The sequence below is a fragment of the Saccostrea echinata genome, unplaced genomic scaffold (genome assembly GCF_033153115.1).
Source record: "Saccostrea echinata isolate AGI-Se365-2 ecotype Australia unplaced genomic scaffold, CSIRO_AGI_Sech_v1 ptg000005l, whole genome shotgun sequence".
Taxonomy (NCBI): Eukaryota; Metazoa; Mollusca; class Bivalvia; order Ostreida; family Ostreidae; genus Saccostrea; species Saccostrea echinata.
In genome coordinates, this window is record NW_026889754.1 from 7,076,046 (window position 1) to 7,098,529 (window position 22,484).

General features: G+C 35.1%; 3 protein-coding genes across 3 annotated transcripts; 2 read left to right on the forward strand and 1 right to left on the reverse strand.

Annotated features, from left to right (window-relative positions):
* Positions 1-249: 249 nt before the first annotated feature.
* LOC133179580 (uncharacterized protein K02A2.6-like) lies at positions 250-1,398 on the reverse strand. Its single transcript, XM_061314301.1, has 2 exons — positions 1,275-1,398; positions 250-1,124 (listed from the first exon to the last, which is right to left on the reverse strand). The coding sequence occupies exons 1-2, from the start codon at positions 1,396-1,398 to the stop codon at positions 250-252; spliced, it is 999 nt and encodes a 332-aa protein (XP_061170285.1).
* Positions 1,399-9,470: 8,072 nt separating this feature from the next.
* LOC133179581 (uncharacterized) lies at positions 9,471-10,175 on the forward strand. The gene has a single exon (XM_061314302.1). It carries the CDS (start codon positions 9,471-9,473, stop codon positions 10,173-10,175), a length of 705 nt encoding a protein of 234 aa, XP_061170286.1.
* Positions 9,524-11,308, forward strand: LOC133179582 (uncharacterized). Its single transcript, XM_061314303.1, has 2 exons — positions 9,524-10,354; positions 10,887-11,308. Exons 1-2 carry the CDS (start codon positions 10,216-10,218, stop codon positions 11,306-11,308), a joined length of 561 nt encoding a protein of 186 aa, XP_061170287.1. The 5' UTR covers positions 9,524-10,215.
* The last annotated feature ends 11,176 nt before the right edge of the window (positions 11,309-22,484 follow it).

Below are 22,484 nucleotides of genomic sequence, written 5' to 3' on the forward strand. Positions count from 1 at the left end.
AAATGATTCGTAATAACATAACATCTCCCTTTTTTTTAAAATAGAGGTGAAGTACATCTATGAAAATATGAAGGGAATATGAGCTAAGGATCATATACAAAACTTAATGATAATAAAGAACAAATACTTTGGTTTACAATCAATTTACAATAAGTTAAGAGTCTTTACAATTACAATGTCTCTGTTTGACTAGAATGTCACTTCATGACTATTTGTCACATAAAATGAATTTACAAATTAACACAATATTCAAAGATTAAGTTTTTCTAAAGGCTTAACAGTTCTCCCTGACCTAGTTACATATGGCATGTTAGACTGTACTGGCTGAGGTTTAGCAAGGTTAGACTGTACTCCTGGTGAGCAAGTAGGTAAAGGTTGGAAAAGACCCGTGTCAAGTTTTCCGGTCTGTTGATTGGGAGCGTTTACCTGAGTAGTGGGTTGTGGAGTGAACAAAGTAAAGTTTGGGGTCTCAGGGTCACACTGTACATTTTCATTTGACTTAACAATGTGTCTACTATTTCTCCTATAAACAGAACCATTGGGTGTTTTTACCAAGTATGACCTTTCATTGTGAGGTTTTAAGACAACTGCTGGAGTCCATGTCTTAGAGTGCAACTGAACTCTAACCTTCTCTCCTGTATCTAATGGAGCAGATAACCTTGACCTTCTATCATAGTACTGTTTTGACTTGACCTTTTCACTCATCATAGAGTGTTTAACATCGAACTGGTCATTAACACGAGGTTTTAACAAGGAGGGGTGTACAGGCAAGTCTGACCTTAACCTTCTGGACATGAGCAACTGTGAAGGTGAGAGGCCCATGTTGAGGGGAGTGGTACGATAAGCAAGGATAGACAGAAACAAATTGTGTCCATCTTTTTTAGATTTGGTCAACATTCTCTTGGCAGTCTGAACAGTTCGTTCAGCAAGTCCATTGGACTGCGGGTACCTTGGGCTAGAAGTTGTGTGGTTAAAATTCCATTGATGAGCAAAGTCCCTAAATTCATGACTAGAGTATTGGGGGCCATTATCGGACACTACCTTCTCAGGAATGCCATGTCTAGAAAACGATTCCTGTAACTTAGTAATAACACTTTGACTTGTTGTGTTTCGAAGCTTGAACACTTAGAAGAAGCGACTATAATAATCTACTACAATGAGAAAATCTTGATCATCCCATGTAAAAAGGTCAGTAGCAACTACTTGCCATGGGTAATCAGGAACATCAGTCATTTTCAAGGGTTCCTTGGGTTTTGAATTGCGGTGTGTGAGACCTGTAGGACAATTAAGTGTCATATCAAGTGCTTGTTGTGATATACCGGGCCAGAACATGGAGTCACGAGCTCGTCTTAAGGTTCTCTCTACCCCTGGATGACCTGTGTGCAGTTTTGTCAACATTTCAGATTGCAATGACCTAGGTATTACAATTCTTTGACCTTTCATGACTAACTGGTCTATAACAGATAATTCATCCCGAATATTCCAAAACTCTCTAACAGAGTATGGGCATTGAGCCAAGTACTCGGGCCAGCCATTCAGGATAATATTTGTTAAGGTCACCACTGAGAGTCTTGAGCAGTTTCATACTTGATTCTGTCAAGACATGCATCACTCATTGGTATAGTGCTAGATATCATGTGAACTTGGGCTTCAAGGTCATCTGATATAGATGGTAAGGTATCAGGTAAGTATTTCCTGGACAAAGTGTCTGCCAAAAGGATTTTCTTACCAGGGACATGTGTAAGGTGAAGGGAGTATCTCTGAAGTTGCAGTATCATACGTTGCAACCTTGCTGGTGTAGAATGAATGGGTTTCTGGATAAAAGATCCCAGAGGTTTGTGATCGGTTTGAACCGTCATCTCCTTACCATAAATATATTGGTGAAAATATCTACAACCAAATACAATTGCGTACATTTCTTTTTCTATCTGGGCATAATTGACTTCACTAGGAGTCAGAGCTTTTGATGCGTAACATATAGGCTTGCCATCCTGCAAATAAAGTAGCACCTAACCCATGCTTTGAAGCATCTACCTGTAGTACTATATCCTTGTTCGGGTCAAAATAAGACAGAACAGGACCTGGAGACCTTGTAAGAATAGCCTTGACATTGTTAAAGGCTTCATCTTGGGCAGCATCCCAAACAAACTCAGACTTTGATGACAATAGCATTCGCATTGGAGCAGTCACCTCTGACAAGCTAGGAGCAAATTTAGACAAATTGGTAATCATGCCCAACACAGTTTCGAGCTCAATGCGATTCCTGGGGGGTTGCATCTCACTAATGGCTTTGACCTTTTTAGGGTCAGGCTTAAGACCTTGTGCCGAGATTATAAGCCCAAAATAATCAACTTCTGTCTGCAGAGCTGTTTACTCTTACGATTTCGCCGTATTTTTTACGGATTTTTAACCCAAAATACGTCTCACGTTTTGAGATTATGAAAATACGGAAATACGTTCGTTTGGAATTAAGCAGTTAATTTTCGATATGATATTCTGAAATATGGCTGAAAGAATGCCGACTCGGCTTAAATCAACAACTATCATTGACAATCAATCGTTATGATCTGGTCGCCTGCGTGGCGCAGTGGTTAGAACGTCTGCTCTAAGAGTTGCGCAGTTAGGACTTACGTCGATTGTTCGAATCCCACTTCAACTTGGAGACCGGTCTTTCAAATCAGACCCTATAAACTGAGGTCATGTTTCGCAGTAGGTGCTGGCACGAAACAGACCCCTCCCTGCTCGATGGCCTTGAGTACTGAGCAGAGGACAAAATTTGCAACTCTCCACGGCAGATGGTGAATTCTTCAGAGAGACATTAAACAATTTATCAATCATCGGATCCTTATGATCTGTCTCAGCTTCACACCCTTTAATCACTATAAAAAAATGATTTCAAGCGCATCGGTGATTTCAAGTTGCCAAAAATGATGTGGTATAAAATGACAAAGTACATGTAATTTAACCATGTTTAAGTGATAAAAAAAAGCAGGTGTTCTCTAATTACGAGGGTTGTTCGGAAAGTTCGTGGACTAGCGCCATAAAATTAAAACCGCTTAAGATATATCAATGAATTTTTTAACGTTTAATAAGCATCATCTTTCTTATTTATATAATAAATTATACACCATTAGTTTTATTTTTTAATAAATTATTGATGTTTTTGAAAGCAATGGTATGTCCAGGCGGCGCAACCTCGAAGATTACGTTTTTTCTACCTAAATCATGTAAATGTAACTTAGAAAAATCTCTTTTTTTATATGAACATTCGTCTTTCAAAAATCCCGTTAATTCACTCATGCGGTATGACATAATTGTACCGTAAAATTTGCAATTTTTACCCCATTCTGTAAGTTCTATGAAATTTTATCGTAAGATTTATATGAAATGTCCAAACAATTATGGGGTTGTAATGACGTCAGAAAGGGGGGGGGTTCTTTTTCCAATATTCTATAAAGTTTTACCCTCTGGAAAAACTGGCATAGACCTAGGAAATATTTAAATGGGCTACTGAAAAATAAAATGCATTCAGAGTACTTGTTTTTAAACGCCGAAAAAGATTAGAGAGACGAGAGATGTAAAAGTGAATGTCGATTTGTAGTAAGGGTGTTCAAAGTTTGTCACGCCGAAAAGTGATGTTGATCATGTGTGATAGATGTTGAACTCCGACAAGCAAATATGCTGTTATAATCAAGTGAGAATCTTTCAGATCTATTTACAATATTATATGCATTGAAATCAGCTGTTTATGACATTGTAAAATCATATAAACAAGACGGGTTTAAATCTTTACTTAACTCCAAGAAACTCATCAAGATAAGTGTATGAGGTAGAGAATGCGGACATTGAAAAACATGACGTCATGAAACTAAATAGCGACAGCGCCGGTTGATCATATCATGTCTTTTTTATTTTATGATAATTTGGTAAATATTCAAGGTATCAAGCTAAAATTTTCAACATTTCTTTAACTTTTGTTGTTTTATGTTCATCAAAAATTTTGTAACCATAGACTACATAGTATTAATTTTATCGCATCAGTCCACGAACTTTTCGAACAACCCTCGTATTTATACGGTAATTCAATGGAAAGCGAAATCTTACTGGCAAATGTTAAATCTCACGGACAAAACTGATCAAAAATACTGAGAGACGACGATAAGGGTAAACAGGTCTGATATACACTCAGCTATTCCCGTATCAATAACATAACAAGATGGATGGAGTAGACGGTCACAATAGGGGAGGTATCTAATATGCTTAGACCTATGTTTTTTTTGTTTTTGTTTTTTACATTAATGTGAAGTTTGACCAGTCAGATGAATTGGCCAGTGATTCTAGAAAAGACGATGACAAGTTAACATTAGCTCTCTTAAACCCTTAGCTTAAAAGGTCTAAATATCAACAATGAATCTGGACATGAAGCATCAAAGAGATTATGCTAATAAATTGACCAAATATTTAAGATAAACAAGTCCGTCTATTTATTAAGATTCTGCTGTTTACAACTGCTGAACTTTATAACATTTAGGTAATTCCCATGGCTATAAACGTCGATCATTTGTCAAATTTATCGCACAGCACAATAATGCTGTAAAATAACACGTTACCGATCGGATTTTGCGGGTTTGTTTGGTATTATTAAAAAGGGTTAAAGAAAATAAGTGCAAAAATTAAATAAGTTTAAGTGTTTACAATTAGATTTTAATGATTGCTTACTTCATTAAAAAAAATGAGCAAAACACTTCTATAGCTAATTTCTTGGTCATTTTATAAAAGCTTAGATAGAAGTGAAGCACCATAACTATATGTTCTCTCATATTTTAAATAATGTATTCTCAATTTGTGTTAGTTGTGAACAAACAATGCACACACTTGCATAAAAAATCCCCACAGAGTTTTCAAGTCATTCTCGTTATTGTTTCAGCAACCCAAGATTTATGGTACACTGATAGGGCGCTAGGTTCAGTTTGGAGAAAATTCAGTAATAAAAAAATAATATGTAGTCTGGGTCATATTACGGGGAGGAGCTATTTCAAATCAATTAAAAATTTTTCTTCGGCGTACAATGTGTTTTTTTAAAACAGCTAGCCCACGTAGGTTGCTGACATATCTATTTATGTGACTCCACTCCAGATTGAATCACAAGCATGTCGCTTCGCTAACAGATTACCTTGCCAAAAAAAAATCGCTGTTTGGATGCGGACAAGGATATAATTTATATTCCAATTCCATATTGAAATAGGAATCTTTTTAAAAACATAGTTGTATTAGTAAGAAACGTCTTTCTCGTCAAAAAGCATTTCAACTGGCTTCTTCCCGTTGAATCCTTGTGGGGGGTTTTATGAGTCCATAAAAAATGCATATCACTGAAACCTGTGAACGATGTGGAATTTAAATTCCGCTCAATAGCGCGTTAGAAATACGTGTGCGTTATGATTGAATGATAGTCCAAAAAATTTACAATTCAAAGCTTACATTTATTTAAAGATGTTTATTCAACTAATTACATTTAATGCTTTTTAAATGCTGAATTAATTCCTGGTAGTTTGATTACGTGTCGTTCTTTGAATATACAGATTATGCCTTTTTAAATGATGCTGGTACATGTCCTTAGAAAAAAAAATTAGTATATACATAAAACAATGTTTTACAGCTGATGAGGGGCAAAAGAACCCTGAAGTTCCTTTTTCGAAGGATTGAAAATATTGTACTCACCGTACAAAAGTTTATCAAAACATTCGACGTCAAGTTCAGCGAGGAAGGGACTAATAGGAGGAGGGTTGAAAAAAAAAACAATATATAGACAATTCCTCAAATACGTCAGAGATGTCTACGGTACGTACTGCAGTGTTCAGTGATTCTCTGACGGAAAAAAAAGAAGAGTTCGAATTTATCCGCTGTTGTTAGGTATTCCGAATAAACAATGCACCTAAAAATTATGTAACTTTTTGTTTATCATATTAAAGTAAAAATGTTAATTTAAAGGTATAATTTTTTTCAGCTGGAAGACGGGGTGACAAGGTCAGTCTGGAAAAACATTCTAGCTTTTGTAACAGGAACAAGAGAAATACCTGTGTTGGGATATGCGATACAGCCAACAATTGTGTTCCAATTGGAAGAGGGGCGGTTTCCAACCGCGACAACATGTATAAATAGACTATTGCTTCCTTCGGAAGTTAACTTTGAAATGTACGATCTGGCATTTGTTAACACCCATTTTGGGTTAAACTAGTCATACATCATGCATGTGTAAAACACGAATCGAAAACATCTTACTTAGGTCAGATTTATCAGCGTCCCGCACAACTATCTCACACTGAAAAAACGTAAAATCTTGACAGATTTAATTCATACAACACTATCACACGAAAGAAATGCTTACCCACCCTTTTCTTAAAATAATAAAGTTGTCATCAACTGATATCTTGAGTGATAAACTTATTGAACGTATTTCCGCTGGCATACTATATAATAGTCCAAACTATTTTAAAATTCTAATTATACCTTTGTCAAAAAAGAATCAATTGATGCAGATTACCAGATTTTACTGCCACCAAGATAATGCTTGTGATATAGAAATCTGGTAATATCATAAGAGAAATTTAATGTCAATGTTATAATAGCTTTCAGTACTATATATATGTTAATGATAAACAGACGTATAAATATTTTATTTAACGTTTTGTTTCTTTGATTATGTAACAATCAGATAATAATTTGAGGTGATCCGTCTCTTACTAGTTGAACATGTACTTTTCTGCTGTAGATATCTAATTAAATCTGTCCGGACTTTATGGGTCAGCAGTGCCCGATCAATGATAAGTCGATGTTTTAATTTCACTCAGCCTCTTTTCCAACAAAATAAAATCAAGGCAAAAGCTGTCCCCTCAGTTGACATTTTGAGGTAATTGGTTTTTATCATTCCTTAATTATATTCAATTTTCATTTCTCGTTTCTCTCTTCGTGTTTTACACATACCCTACATATGCATGTCAGACTGGTTTTAATTAAAATATCGCGTGTTTACCCTTTTGTCGACCAAGCAACAAAAATTGACCCTACGCTAAGGTTTATATTCCTCTTTTCATTGGAATTTTTATTTTATGCCCCCATAATCAAAGAATTCGGGGCATATAGTTTTTGGTCTGTCTGTCCGCAAAAACTATAACCATCCCATATTTATAACTTTGGTTGCGGTTAAGGCTTTCATGTTTCACATGTGTATTCCTTGTGACAAGGCCTTTTTTACGTACCAATAATTTTAACGTCTTGACCTTGGAGTTTGACGTACATAAAAAAAATTAAAATTGGTGTTGATCTACCATACAGGGGCATTAGTGTTTCACAAACACTTCGTATTTCATGTCATATCTGTTTTCATCGGGTTGATTTTATTTTAAATAGCTCATTCAGTCAGCCTTATGATGAGTGATTTATAGTAATGATAAATTTTAATGATAAAACGTTGCATGTATCTTTTTAAAAAATCCTACCTATCTTTCTGTTGTTAAATGACTGTGTCGAAAAAGGAGAATCAGACTTTTTTTTAAATTATATTACAGATTTTGGTGGAAAACTTGCGCCAAAGGGCCCAAATGACAATGTGGTTGTAATCTCTGCATAATATCATCTTCAACCTCTCATCGAATACATTGTGTTTTTCATCTGTAATATTTTTTTCAAGTTGAAACAATGACCCAGATGTTATAAAGGGGCAATGATTGGGATTAAGAAAAACTAAAATATGAAGCATGAGGAAAACGTGTTAATGTTCAACTATGACAGGCTTCTGAACGTTCATTGTGTTAGATTTTTCAGAGAATTATCTTTTAAAAAAAATTAATGTATTTCTTTAAAAAAAATTGCCAGGGTGCAAAATACTTTCCTGGGACAGGCCCTTTTTTTTTAAGTACAAAAATAACTAATTAGCGTAAACAATTTAAGACCTTATCCTCAAAACATATAGTTCCTTTTAACCTATGAAGAATCTCTCTTGTGACATCTTTTTCGTATAAATATATGGTCTTTATTTCCGAATTATTGTATGCTGTACAAAATGACTGCAATTTGTTCTTTTAATATTTCCGAATTATTTTTTTATTTGTGGTGAAATTTTAAAATAATATTTTTAATACTTTCCTAAATATATTCAAGTTCAGGTTTTTGTGTTCGTTCATGATTGTAATGGTAAGCGACATTATATACTATCACAATGTATTTTTTTTCCAATGCCAATTGCATGTATACAATAATCGTCAATAGTATAAAAAATTTTGTAGAAATGAACTGCTAAAGAGTCCTGTGTTTCTCTAGGTCTATATCATGATGAAAAGAATTCTGTGTTGGAGTATATTCTGACATTCCCGAATTTTTATCAATACACCTTGGAAGAACACGGTGGTTAACATTTTCGTATTCCTATCCTTTTTTCTTCTCTGTACAACATGGGTGTAAAGAGGTGTTGTGCCCTATGGGCCTCTGGTTTGAACAGCGAACAAAATATGAATAAATAAAAATTTTCTCAATTGAGCATGCTGTTTTGTTATTATTATCAGTTTTTATTTTGCATCCCACGGAAATTTAAAAAAAAAAGAAAACAAACAAACACCAGGAAAAAGTTGAAAATAGGATTAATTCATATTATTTGCAACCAGTTCAAAATATTGCTCAAGTGCTTCTTGCCAGGAAGTTGCATCACTCCACACTTTTCGTCCAAACAAAGCATTAGAATAATTGTCAAATTCCAAAGATCCACCTCTAGTTGGAACCTTGCACTGCAGTTTGCTGAAGTTAATATCTTCTTCAGAAACGGGGTGAATGCAATCAGAGAATCCTGTAAATATCAACATACATGTATTTAAATTGCACCTAGTTTTGAAGAGGTAAAGAATTGGGACGGTTTGATACTAAATTAACAAGCACATACCCTATCCGCTTTCACTGTGTTTTAGAATTTCAACTGCATTTTTTTTTTAAATTTTCATTGTGAATGTCGAGGGAAGTGACTTGATAGCATTTTTTTTACCTAATTTATGTGCATTTTTTTCACATTAATGGCAGGGAAAAGCCCTCTTTTAGAAGAGGTTATTTTATGCAAGAACTTCAAGCATTAAGTGTAGTACCCTTTTCCTCTGGCAGTATATAAGTTATATTTACAGTATTTTGTTTCGTTTGTAAGGGATTTATTGTACAGAGAGGCGTGGCCGTCGAGTCGCGCAGCGACGAGACGGCCACGCCTCTCTGTATAATAAATTCCTTACAAACGAAACAAAATATCTATAAATGACTTGTGTCATGGTAATTTGAATATTCATTAAATATTGAAGTAAATTCTATATAAAATCTATTTATAAGTATGCAAAGTTTGTGTTTCTATGTGTTCTTTGAAGCACCAAACTGCACGCGACACAACGCCGTAAGTCCATCCTAAATGCACAATGTCAAACTGCGCCGAAAGTTAGACTAAGATGGAGCTAGATGAGATTGATTTTTTACAAATATGTGAAGTTATTGAAAATGAGGAGTGCGCATTAGAAGGAATAAACGACATGTGTATCGGAGATTTTGATTTCGGATTTCTTTTCGGAGAACAAGAAGAAGTTCTTAAAACTGAGCCACCCTCAGAAACCCCCGAACCACAGGGGAGGTTTGCAAGACCTATAACCGATAAGGAAATAAAGCTTCTCATGGAGGATCAGGAGTGTAAGAATACCAAATCAAACACGAGGTGGGCATTAGGCGTTTGGAGAAAGTGGCGGGAGGAGAGAAATAAACTTTCGTCGAATACCGGTGAGTTTATTCCAGAATTTTCTGCAATGGACGCTACTTGTATGGACTATTGGTTGCAAAGATTTGTCGTTGAGGTTCGCAATCAAAAGGGGAATGAATACACGCCCAAATCGTTATATTATCTTATGTGTGGTTTGCTGCGACATTTGCGTGATATTGAAATATTTGGAATGAACTTTCTTGACCATAATGACAATAGATTTGCACGGACACGTAAAGTACTCGACGCCCGAATGAAAAGCCTCGTAGCCCAGGGGATAGGAACGACTGTGCGACAGGCCGACCCAATACTGCCAGAACAAGAAGATATTCTATGGGAAAAAGGTGTGCTGGGGCAAAATTCCGCCATTTCCTTACAAAACAGTTTTCTTCTATGCCTGTAAAGTGTTTGGGCTTCGTGGATGTGATGAACATCGTCAGCTCATGTGCGAACAGTTCAAACTTGGGTCTGACGCACAGGGGAAATTCATTCAGTTTGTGGGCAGACAGAACAAGACGTACCAGGGAGGACTACGTCAAATGCAACTGAGCAACAAAAACATAAAGCATTACTGTCAGCCAGGTAAGTCATCTGATCAAATAACTTCTACATTAATTTTATATTTACTGTACAAGAATATGTATATTTTTTATGTTTTTTTTTAAATAAACATGTCCATAGATCTATAAATCATAGGTTTAGGGTCAAAGTCACATAGGCGTCCAAACCGGGGGGGGGGGGGAATTAGCCCCCCCCCCCCCCACGGCTTTTTGTTTACAAAGGTAGACATAGTATAGGCATTGAACATTGGGGTGTAGTCTCCAAACTTTTTTTTGTTGGTTGAGCCCCCCCCCCCCCCTCAACAGACACGTAGCAACAAAATGTTCATTGAAAGGCCGTTCCCCCCAGTATAGTCAAAGAAGGGTAAGTGGTAGCATATTGAAAAAAATAATGGTTTTGAAAGAACTTCGATCTTACCCCCCCCCACCCCCCTACGATATAGGATTTTCGGGTTTGGACAATTTAAATTACCCCCCCCCCTTTTCAATTTGTTTCTGACGCCAATGAGTCAAACGTGGTTTTCCGTTATTACATTACTGTTACTCTCTTACAGGGGATCGAAGTCTTTATGGAATTTTCGATTTGTATCTGACAACATTGGGCAACAATGGACTCTTTTACCGAAAGCCTTTACCTGGTCCCGAGATCCGATATGGTACTCAAGCACTTGGAATTAACAAGCTCAAGTCGATGATGAAGGAAATGTGCGCGGCTGGTTGTTTAACAGGCAGCTTTACAAACCTCTCTGGTAAGAGAACCTGCGCAACTCAGATGTACTTGTCCGGAATTGATGAGCAAGATATAATGACTCGTACAGGTCATCGTTCGGAGAAAGTTGTCCGAAAGTACAAGAGATCGTCTGATAAAATACTTGAAACAGTTCCGTATTGGAACCGCCCGCACCAAAGAAGAGCAAAGTTGTGTATAAAAGTGATACATGAAGGTTCTCAGAATTTGATGATTTTCCACACATAGATTTCTCTTGCACTATGATCCATACATGTAAGATAAAATATGTTTTAGTTCATGGTTACTATGGAAACTTGGCCAAAGAAATTTCCCTAGCAACCGACCAATTTTTCCATGTGGCAGGACAAAAAGTCACTTATCTTTTAAGACTTGAAATGAAATGTAAATGTGAATAAAATTATTTCTCTTCACTAGCATAAAGAAGATACACATTTTATGTGTTTTAACAACCCAACACGAAGATATCAGATTTAAAGTTAGTTCTATAATAGACATTGGAAGATATACATGTTTGGCAATTTTTGCTGATTCAGCATTTTTCTTGATTTTGGCAATATTCAAGGTCAAATTAAAATTTGCATCTAAAAATTTCAGCTTTTGCATGTATATCACATAAAAGTAGAGGAAGGAAATCCGAATTCAAACACGTGGGGTTTTTGAAAATTAGTGTCCGTTGCCTAGCAACAATAATGGATGTTTTGATAGATAGATAGTGAATAATTGTGCAGTGTTACACAGAAAAATTGTATAAATCGTTATATTAGAGTACTAGAAATAAATTTTAAAGCGATAAAACATATATCAGACTTCTTAGCAAATTAATGACTATTGTACAGTTACTTATCTCCATGGCAACAGCAAATTCCCCATAGCAACAAGGCTGCAAAGCTTAATTTTGGCAGATATTCATGTACAGTGGTAAGAAATGTTTCAAATTTAGTCCTAAAATTGCAGGTTAGCAAAATTAAAAATGTATTTTGGACCCCATTAAAGTATTTTTGTTATATAAATTTCCCATGGAAACAATTTTGAGAACATAACAACCACTTGATTTCATTGAGTGTTTGAAAGATTCATTCTCTGCAATTAATTTGACCTTCATATATGAGCAGGAGAATACATAGTCACAGGACTTCTTCAAACATTCTATATGTGTTACCAAAGAATATGAAACCATTAACCATGTAACATGGTTACCATGGCAACGTGCCCTAAATTTTGAAAAAAAAATAACATGTAAGAACATGTTCAGAGTCTCATTATTAATGTCTACACCAATTCAGAAAAGTGACAATGACTGTGTGGAAAAGTCAAAAACGTGCTGTCTTGTATGCAAATGGACAATGTAAGGATGATTATAAGGTCATTTTCCGGCCTACGATAAAATCACTTAAAAATTAGATTTTATGCAACTTAAATCATTCTATTTTATGATTCTGATGTTTGTTTTTCGACGTGGATCACCTAAGTCACGTGATTTAGAAATAACAAATGGTGGTCAAGTAATGAAAAATTGAGGGTAGGTCTATAAACATCAGGTTTTTATGCATGCTTCTAAATTTAAATGATCAAAAATTGTTTATTTATGTCGGACATATATCAAATTAAAGTAATGAATACAAAGATTGTTTCATTGAAGGATTAAGATATTTTTTTTTATGACGTGAATTTTGATGCATTCACATTTTCCATATTTTGAATGTAAATCTTTACAAAATGTACACCGTATGATGTTGAAAAATGTTTCATTATCATTTAATTTAAAAATATTATTTCAAGTAAGTTTTATTTGTAATTGTGTATTGTTTTTGTAGATGTGCTACCTATTTTACGCACGAAATGCTCATATAAGAAATATGGTTTCGAAGTCTTACACAGTTGTGTATCAATTGTTGAAAACATTAAAGGACTTTTGTTTGTGATTGAATAAAAATTGAGTTGGTATTAATAAAATAGATTCTAAATTAACAAAAAATAAAGTCTCCATTAACGTAAAGGATTAAAATATTAATGCAAGTACCTGTTGAGTAATTAAATGAGAAGTGAGTATATAAAACTAAGAATAGCTGAAATAAACATATATACTGGTACGTAGAATGAGTTAACATCGTAAGAATTGCTATGATTTCATTTTATTTCGCAAGAATAACAATATATTTAATTAAAAATGCTATCTAAAATATACGATACACAAATGTATATATAAAAGCCAAGTCTCTGCCCCCCTTTTAACGGCACTGTATAAAAACGGAAAATTTTCAACAGCTCCTTTCACTATGCATATCAAAAGTTTTAGCATATCTATGGAATAACATCCCAGGTACAAAATGGGCCCTAAGAATTTGACGCTTACTTTGAACTCCCAAGGGTTCAATTCTCTTCCAAGTGCAGCATATAACGCGGCTAGTGACTGTTCCCATGCTAAGTCTTCTGCGTTAAAAATAAAAGTCACTGGTCTTTTGGATATTACCTTAAAAAAGGAGGTCGTGTCAATAATGAAACCATGCATAAATCAAAACTGTGACACTTCACCTACAGCGGATAATCTCTTTTTTGGATGAAGAATTCTAAAATGGCATAAACCAACATTCAATTATCAATCGCATGTAACCTTTGGGAACTCCTCTCCCCCTTGGCATCTCATTTTTTTTGGGTAGAACTGCTGCTCTTGTAGCTAATAAAGATATGTGTTGCTTCCTGAAATCCAAAAAGATTGAGTCCTCTCAACACCCTGGTGACACAAAAAATTTGGATCTTATATTACTCCTACGGAAAAATATGAGGGTCGTTCTGAAAGGTTGATGCAAGAATTCCCATTATGAATCAATCCCACCAGTAAATCCCTATCTATAAAAGTTACATGTGTACCTATAGAAAAATAAGTTAATAACACAAATAGCAAATGTATCTTCCCACTACAACAAAGATATCTTTTACCACTTCTGATACTAATAAATATGCGGTACTCCTAAGGAATAAATACAAAAATGTAGCATAAATAAACTAAACAATAATAACAAAAATATCATTATTATAATAAGAACTTATATTCATACCTGAGTATGTAAAAAAAAAATAAAAAAAAATAATTCTCTTTATTTCTAATAGACGGTTCAATGAAAGTTGTCTTCACGCGTAATTTCATAACTTCCAGTCTTTCCAGTACTTTGATTTTAGATTTTTGGTAAAACGATATTTTCTGAGTAAAAATGCATGAATTATGTTATTTTTGTTTAATTAATAGAAACATGTACTCTAACTGAAAGTTTAGAATATGAAATAATCTACATAAGCTGATAGCCTTCATTTTCAATCATTAGATTTTCCTGCAAATATTGTAAAAAAAAAATAAGTGAAAAGTTTTTATTTACATGTCATTACCACCTTAAACCAAGTTCATAATCTGGTTGTCACTTTTAATGTTTATAAGAAGATTACATGTAAATTTTGGTGTTGGTTTAAGGTGGTTATGACATGTGTAGGAGTTGCCTAACACACCCACCCTCTTGAATTTTCCCATTACTCTAATGCTAATACGGACTGATAGTCCATTACTTTGTGACCTTATTTCATAACAAATATTATAGCATCATTAACCAATCAACATTTATCATTAAACTGAATCATTAGCCTACTGATTCATGCATTTTTTAAAGGAAAAAAATACTACTTGAAAATTTGAAGTCATTGTAGGCCGCAAAACGGCCTTATAGAGAATGGTCCTTTGGATACCTTTAATTCATATGAGGCAAAGATGTTTTGCTATGTTACATGGTTACCATGGCAATGTGCTCTAAATTTTGAAAAATAACATTTATGAACATGTTCAGAGTCTAATTATTAATGTTTACAGCAACTCAGAAAAGTGGCAATGACTGTGTCCAAAAGTTAAAAAAAACTTGCTGTCTTGTTACATTGGAAACAAAGTATGATAAGCAATAATTTCTGAATATTTCTTTGTTTGGTTAAACATTAAAAAATGAAAGCAATTATGATTTGGATATATAAAGAAAAATAAGAAGATAACTTTGATCGACAAGGGTTGCTTTGGAAATAATATTGAAAAGTAATTTCTAACTAACTCTCTGCAAGTTTTTATCTGTTGATATTTTTTTTAAAATAAGATTCAATTCTAAACAAGTGGAATGCAGATTTATAGGCAATGGTGTGGTCTAAATTTCCTCTTACTCTAAATATAGAGCGTTGCTATGTATTACATGTAATACATGTATTAGTAGTATGGCCGACACATAGGGGTAAGAAACAATGGGGGTATTGTGTAAGAGAACAATGGGGAGAACAATGGAGGGGACAATAGAGACCCCCAATGACCTTGTCCGACTTATGGTCGAGTGCCCTTGAACAATGGTGTACTCCTGAACTAGAAAGCATAGAGTACAACCGAACAATGGGGTATAGAAAAAAGGGAACAATGGAGAGTGGGGAAAACCCAGTGACGTCAATAAGACCAAACAATGTGTTCACAAAGGGTTGTTCACGGATCCCTAACTGGGGATTTTCCATCAGGGATTTCGTTGGTACCCCTTTATGGGTGTTTATTCTCCTTTATACGTATTGATACGAGTAACAATGAGACACGGAATCAAATTATACAGTGAATAAAGAATTTCAATATGAATACGAGAAGTTAAAAAACGGGACGCCTTGGAGATTTAAATATGACCTGTATAGTGGAGATCGTAGTAAATTTGTTCATTCAGCTATGCAACCACTGTCAATGTAATACACAATAAGAGTCAAATGCGGGTTCGGTATTTAAAGAATGAACTCATTCGAGAAGCGTTGACTTTTAAGCAGCGACGGTTTACTTTTACATAAGAAAAATATACAGTCTCTTCTGTTGACAAATAATGTGAGAGTCCCTAATACCACAAAATCACTGTTTTTTTTCTTAACAATTCCATACCTCGATACATAATACATAAAAGTTAAACTGTCAACTGTAAGAGTCAATGCTTCTCGAAAAAGTTCATTACCTGTAAGATACAGGTAAATCGGAATAAACGGATCCAATCAAGCATACAAATAGTGAACTTGTAGTAAATAAATCCAATCATGTGTGTACACATTTAAATGTTTACGTCTGATGTTTTTCAGACCAGGAATTATATTTTTTTTCTATCCATGCAGTCCATTCTCCAAAAAATGACAGAAACAATTCAGAAACATTTCTCATTTTTAATAAAAGGAAAAGAAACAATCAAATTCTCGTTTTCTTTTTATCCATCAATTTGCAGGTTTTATCTGAAAGAAATAAAATTATTTCGATGCAAGATTTATTAATATTCCACAGAGAACTTTTTTATTCCCTTATTTGTTTTCCAATAAATTTTAAATAATACTCTAAGTCCAAAGAAGAATTCTTTATACGATAAGAATTAAAGACCCTATATTATATTTAAAAACTACTTACTCTTTTTTCTGTTCCTTGTCTTCTTTCTTTTCTTCTTGCTTGTCTTTCTCTTTTTCTTCGTCCTCTGGGCTAAAACAATTGTCAAGACCGATAAAGGTATCATCTTGAAAGAGGCATTTTGGAAGAGGCATCCTTGCTTATCATAACTATGTATTTAATTTGTTTAAGAATACCCAGGAGTAGAGAAGAAGATTTTCAAAGAAATAATGCACTTTCACTATATGATCTATATAGCTCCACCCTAGCACCAGAACCCCTGACCCTGGGGCAAGAATTTCACAATTCTGGTAGAGTCACTCTTGCTTATCATAACTATGTATTTAATTTGTTTCAATAATACCCAGGAGTAGAGAAGAAGATTTTCCAAGAAATAATGCACTTTCACTATATGATCTATCTAGCCCCGCCCTAGCACCAGAACCCCTGACCCTGGGGCCATGAATTTTACAATTTTGGTAGAGGGCTCAATGCTTATTACAATCATGCCAACAGTTTGACTGCTTGATGTCCAGGAGTAAAGAAGTAGATTTTTAAAGATTGCATTAATTTTGATGGTTTTAGCCCCACCCCTCAGGTCCCAGGGGGGCAGGGACCATGAAATTCACAATTTTTGTACCCTTTCACCCATTGCCCAGATAGCATGCATACGTTGGGACAACGTTGGTCCAACGTAACACACTTTGTTGGCCCAACGTTGGCAAACAACGTTGGCGCAATGTCTAAGTGCACTGTGGCCCTTTGTTGGCCCAACATGTTGGCGCAGTGTTGGCCCAACATAGTAATGTAATCATGTAATTGTAGGGCCAACATTGGGCCGACGATGTATATCGCATTTTAACCGAAAGGCCAACGTTGGGTCAACGTTTCTTAAGGTACATGTATAGGCCTATATAGTAATCGTATCGCCAACATCGGACCAATGTTGGACACGCATTCAACTAACATTGCAAATGATTGGCTTTCAATCATAGAAGAACAACACAATTCCTGTATTTGTTTTAATTTCCATGATTTCAATACATTGAAATTAATCAATTTCAGAAAATCAACTGGTTCCTCCTAATGTTTTAGAGTATTCATGCAATTTCATATAGGAATCTTAATTATTGAATGTAATCAGCGGGGGAAAGGGATAGTTCAAATGTTTTTCTTAAGTATATTCCACATCACTATTAACAATAATCACTTCTAAATTTCTCTAGTATCGGAATCCACTGTTTCAAACTTGTAGAATGTAGGAATGTAAATTAATTGTGCATTTTCTCCTGTCTATATCACATTTGAATTGTCCACTCTTTTTTCCTGTCCATGCGATTGTTGTTTCTTTATGCTAGAATCCATGTCTTTCAGGAAAATACTTTTGCATTAAAGGCCATATGACACAGAGGATTTTTTCTCCACCAGTTGCTATGAATGTTAAAAATACCATATCATTAAATAAAGTATTTTTCTTTCAAACAGATAACTAGTAAATATACATGAACATTTTGAAACAAGTGTATTTTTTAAGAATTTCTTTAATAATTTTTACATTATGCGTAAGTTAAGTTTTAACAAAGCATAAAATTCTATCAATCACACATAACAATTTTACTTACAATTCAAGGGCTAAAATAATCCATTTTCCCTTTTTGAGAAAGTAAGTATGCTTTGTTCCAGTGCAGGCGTAATAAGAAGGTGACCGCTCTGAGTTTGCAGGATCTGATTAAGATGCTCGTCTCCTAGGAAACCGGCCAGTCACCTGCTGAGCAAGTGAATTTCACCACTGACCTAATTATTTGGAGTTCTTAAACACAACACTTTAGTTCCAAGATGCTAAATATAGAATCCACTACTTTATTTATTGTGTGGACCTAAACTTCTACTTGCAGTTTTCGTACATTACTATATTTAATCTTTAATAATTATTTCATTGCTTTTTTTTCATAACTTGGGTTCTAGTAGAATTTTTTTTCATTTCAATTTAAACCAAAATTCAGTTAGTTAATAAAAAAAAATCTCTTCTCTTTTAACAGCCAGTTTCTGATAATAAAATTTTTATGAAACCGAAATGCACCTCGGTTTGGCCAGCATTACACTCCCAGCATACAGTAACCATGTTCATTCTAACATTGGGCCAACGCTGGACCAACATAGTGTTACCAGCTTAAATAACCATGCATCTTTTTAATGGCATAGCAAACGTTGGGCCGATAATGACCCATTGTAGTACTCCCAATTCATATGCACATCGTCCTGTAGTTCGCAGTACGACGATGGGACAACGTAGGACCAATGAAGAGGAAACACATGCTAACACTGGCCAAACATACTGTTACCAGATTAAATAATCAAGTGTGTTAAGGTTGCATTACAAACGTTGGGCCAACGCTAGGCCAACTTTAGAATCCCAACGACCGTAGACAATGTAGCAAAAGGAGTTGCTTAATGCATATGTTGGACCAACGTTGGGCAAACATAAGAATCCCAACATGGTTGGCTACTGAAGAAAAGATTGACATTGTAACATTGGTCCAATGTTGGTCCAACGTTGTCTAGCCAACGCCAACCATCGGCCAACTGTACAACCATTTACCAACGTTGGCCCTACATAGTCACGCTATCTGGGTGATGCTTTATGCTAAAATTGGTTGAAATTGGTTCAGTGGTTCAAGAGAAGAAGCTGAAAATGTTCAAAAGTTTACGACCGACGGACTACGCACGACAGACGACAACGGACGAAAACAGATAGCAATAGGTTACCTGAGTGACTCAGGTGGCCTAAAAATAGACAGTTTGTTAATAGTCTGCATGGTAATAGTAATAAATGAGGGACAGATTAGATAGTAAACCAATTATTTTGTTGATGCAAATCATACTATTTTTCTTGCTTTTTGACCATAAAGCTTCATATATCAGTTTATGAATTCTCTAAACTGTTGTATTGTACTCCGGTGACCGTTAAGGCCCTTGGGCCTCTTGTTACATGTATGTTATGAAATAAACACAGGAAGTGATTTTTTTTTTTAAAAAATATATGGTCCAATATGGACTTAATTATTTTCCTATTAAGAACATGAATTTATGAGAAAAATATGTTCAGTTAATTATACTTACTTGTTCATGATTTTTTATATTTTAGTTTTTTTTTTCTACTAATATTGTATGATATCCCCTGTGATACTACTCGTGATTAAGAAGACTGGTAAAGTTTAAATAACGTTTTTATTATTACAATCCAAAATGGTAAGCAAACAAACAAAGGTTTAGATCAAAGTCAAAAAGCACTTAAAGTCTCTCTAAACAACAAGCGTTCTCCAAAGGTCTCGGAGCCAAGGATGGTAAAAGGCTGCCGATTCCAAGCGCACACCAGATTTTATACTGGAGGGTACAGAACGAGTGTCACATATTTGGAAACAGGAATCAGATCACATCTTAATGAATATTTAGTTCATCTTCATTGTTCCTCCCACCAAAGGATTCTTAGGGAAGTTTTAATTAGCATATTATTGTCATTTCCATATCGGAGAGGACCATGTGTGATCTCTGTCCAACCCACTAGATGCGTAGGAGATATCATATTACCAGATGCTGGTCAGTAGAGTGGTCAGCACATTCTTACACATTGTCCGATTAATTAGAAGTACAACTTAGTTTCTATTTCTGACCCTCTCAGCGTGTAGTAGATAATTAGTATACGGTAGTAGTGTCCATTACCAATTAGTGTCTTGGGATGAAAGCGCACTTAAGTATCAACAGATCATAAACATAATCTTTATAAGAATATAAGATAAATACATTTATGAAAGTAAACTGAATATTATTTCACAATAATAGTTAATAAATTTAATATTTAAATTTATACTGTCATTGTGGTACACCCCGTCTCCAAAACTCATTCGAAGGAACACCAGCCCACGTGTCGAATAATGGTGTTGTGTACTTATAGGAAGGTGTGGCATCCAATAGGTAAACTTATCTATGATAGTATAACATTTTCTTTACTACTTTAAAGAAAAGTAATACCTATTAAATATTATTTCACAAAAAATAAGTAAATAAAATCTTACTTGATTGGGTTGACGAAAGCATCATACAGGTTTGATTACAAGTGTGCCCTCCACATAACCTCTGCCTTGTGACCCTCAAACTACGAATTTTTAGTTCCCGACATCTTCGTGAAATGCTCCTTTGCATGTTTCCATGCACCTTCGATGCGATTGTTGTGAATATCGACTTCCTCTCCTGTTTCTTTATTAATATACGTCTTCTTGAAAGAATATTTGTGAATCACTGTCAAATGCTCATAGCCCAAGTCATTGCGGGGACAATATGCCGACCAGCCGTCACTATATATGCAATTGCATTGAAGTAATGTCTCATGCCGAAAAATCCCCCACCAAAATCGACAGTGTGGGAAAACCGTTAGAAATTAGTGACCCACGGTTCTGATAAGCGATGGCTACTCTGTCCGTGCTGCAGGGGGTCAGTGTTACCATGGTTTTATTACCTCATTTTCTTGTTGCTGGTCTTATCTCAAAATTTGTTTGTTTAAATGCACACTATCAAGGATAGATTGGACAAAGAAAACAATGGAAAAAGAATTAAGAAAAAGCCTCAAAGATTCGGAGAATGGGAAGAGACCGTAAACTTTAGGCATGAGCCGAAAAATCAAGAGGTAAATATAAATTATTGTTAAATATGTTAACCAACTTGTATAAATATCATTAGCATGACTGCATTTAAAATTACATAAATGAGGATACAATATTCAGGCACGTAGCAGCCTTCTCAAAGCTGGGGGCGGGGCAGGCTATTACCATAAAAGTATCCCGACAAGCAAACAACAAAAATAATATTTCTTAAAAAGGGGGGGGGGGGAAGTTCACTAAAAACATGGATTTTTGTATGTAAAAATAAAATGTGCCCTGCGGGGGGAGGGGGGGGGGGGGTGCCTGGACAAAAAGAGATACCCTAGACTTAACTTCTATACGCTTTTCTTGTCTCAATAAAATTATTCAAGAAGGGGGAGTGTTACAAGATCTATATATTTCTATATAATTCACTTTTTTAACAAATTGATCTGATCAGCCAAGTATAATTATAATCAAGTTTATTCACTTTCCCTTGCTTAGTTTCTTTTTTACATTACCCTGTCTCGTTCTCTTTTGAGTCCACTAAGATTTGGTATTGCATTAAAAATATAATAAAACATTCATTTAGAAATTGTGGGAAGTTGAGGACATACTAGATGTGCGTGGAGCGAACGGGGAGGAAGAGTATCTTGTGAAATGGAAGGACTGGGATGGTTCGGATACATGGATCTCGGCCGAACACAACCCTGAACTCCAATCAATTAATATAAATATGTAGGCTAACGCATCAAAAGTAACAAGAAAAAAATAAAGGAATCGGAATTTCCTGGTAATATGCACATCTATACATTGTTTGCTAAATTTCTGCAAAGTTTGACTAAATTCTGTGCAGCGGTTTATGAGGAGTTGCGCTGATAAAAAAAAAAAAACAGGACTGACGGACTGACTGACGGACGGGTCAAAAACATTATACTTCACGAAACTTGTTGCGTGGGGTATAATTACTGAAATGAAAGAATTATTCAAATAAGAATAAATAGTCTTATTTTTAAACAATATACCAAGTGATGCATCATGGTCTTTAGAATATTCTTGCAGAGGTAAAGTATGCAACAAGGTTAAATGGCGTTACTTATATTTTCGCCCAAGTTATGCCATAATCACCATAAACATGTATAATATGTGGTACTTGCTGAAGGCATCAGGACAAGACCCCCCGTTTATGTGTTGCAATATTGGTCAAAATGGGTCTGCGGCTTTTCGTCGGCCATGATTTTAACGGTACACTTGGAGACACGAATTTCACGTGACATTGATGAAAACGTGATCTTTTTAGACACCAGACACATTTAGCAGTATACAGATCCTTGTCCATACTGTGAAAAGTTAGACA

Coding starts and splice junctions, on each gene's coding strand:
- LOC133179580 (XM_061314301.1), bottom strand. CDS start 1,398: ATGTTGACAAAACTGCACACAGGTCATCCAGGGGTAGAGAGAACCTTA. Junction 1,125..1,274: donor GACACTTAATTGTCCTACAG/GTCTCACACACC, acceptor GCTTCTTCTAAG/TGTTCAAGCTTCGAAACACA.
- LOC133179581 (XM_061314302.1), top strand. CDS start 9,471: ATGGAGCTAGATGAGATTGATTTTTTACAAATATGTGAAGTTATTGAA.
- LOC133179582 (XM_061314303.1), top strand. CDS start 10,216: ATGTGCGAACAGTTCAAACTTGGGTCTGACGCACAGGGGAAATTCATT. Junction 10,355..10,886: donor AAAGCATTACTGTCAGCCAG/GTAAGTCATCTG, acceptor ACTCTCTTACAG/GGGATCGAAGTCTTTATGGA.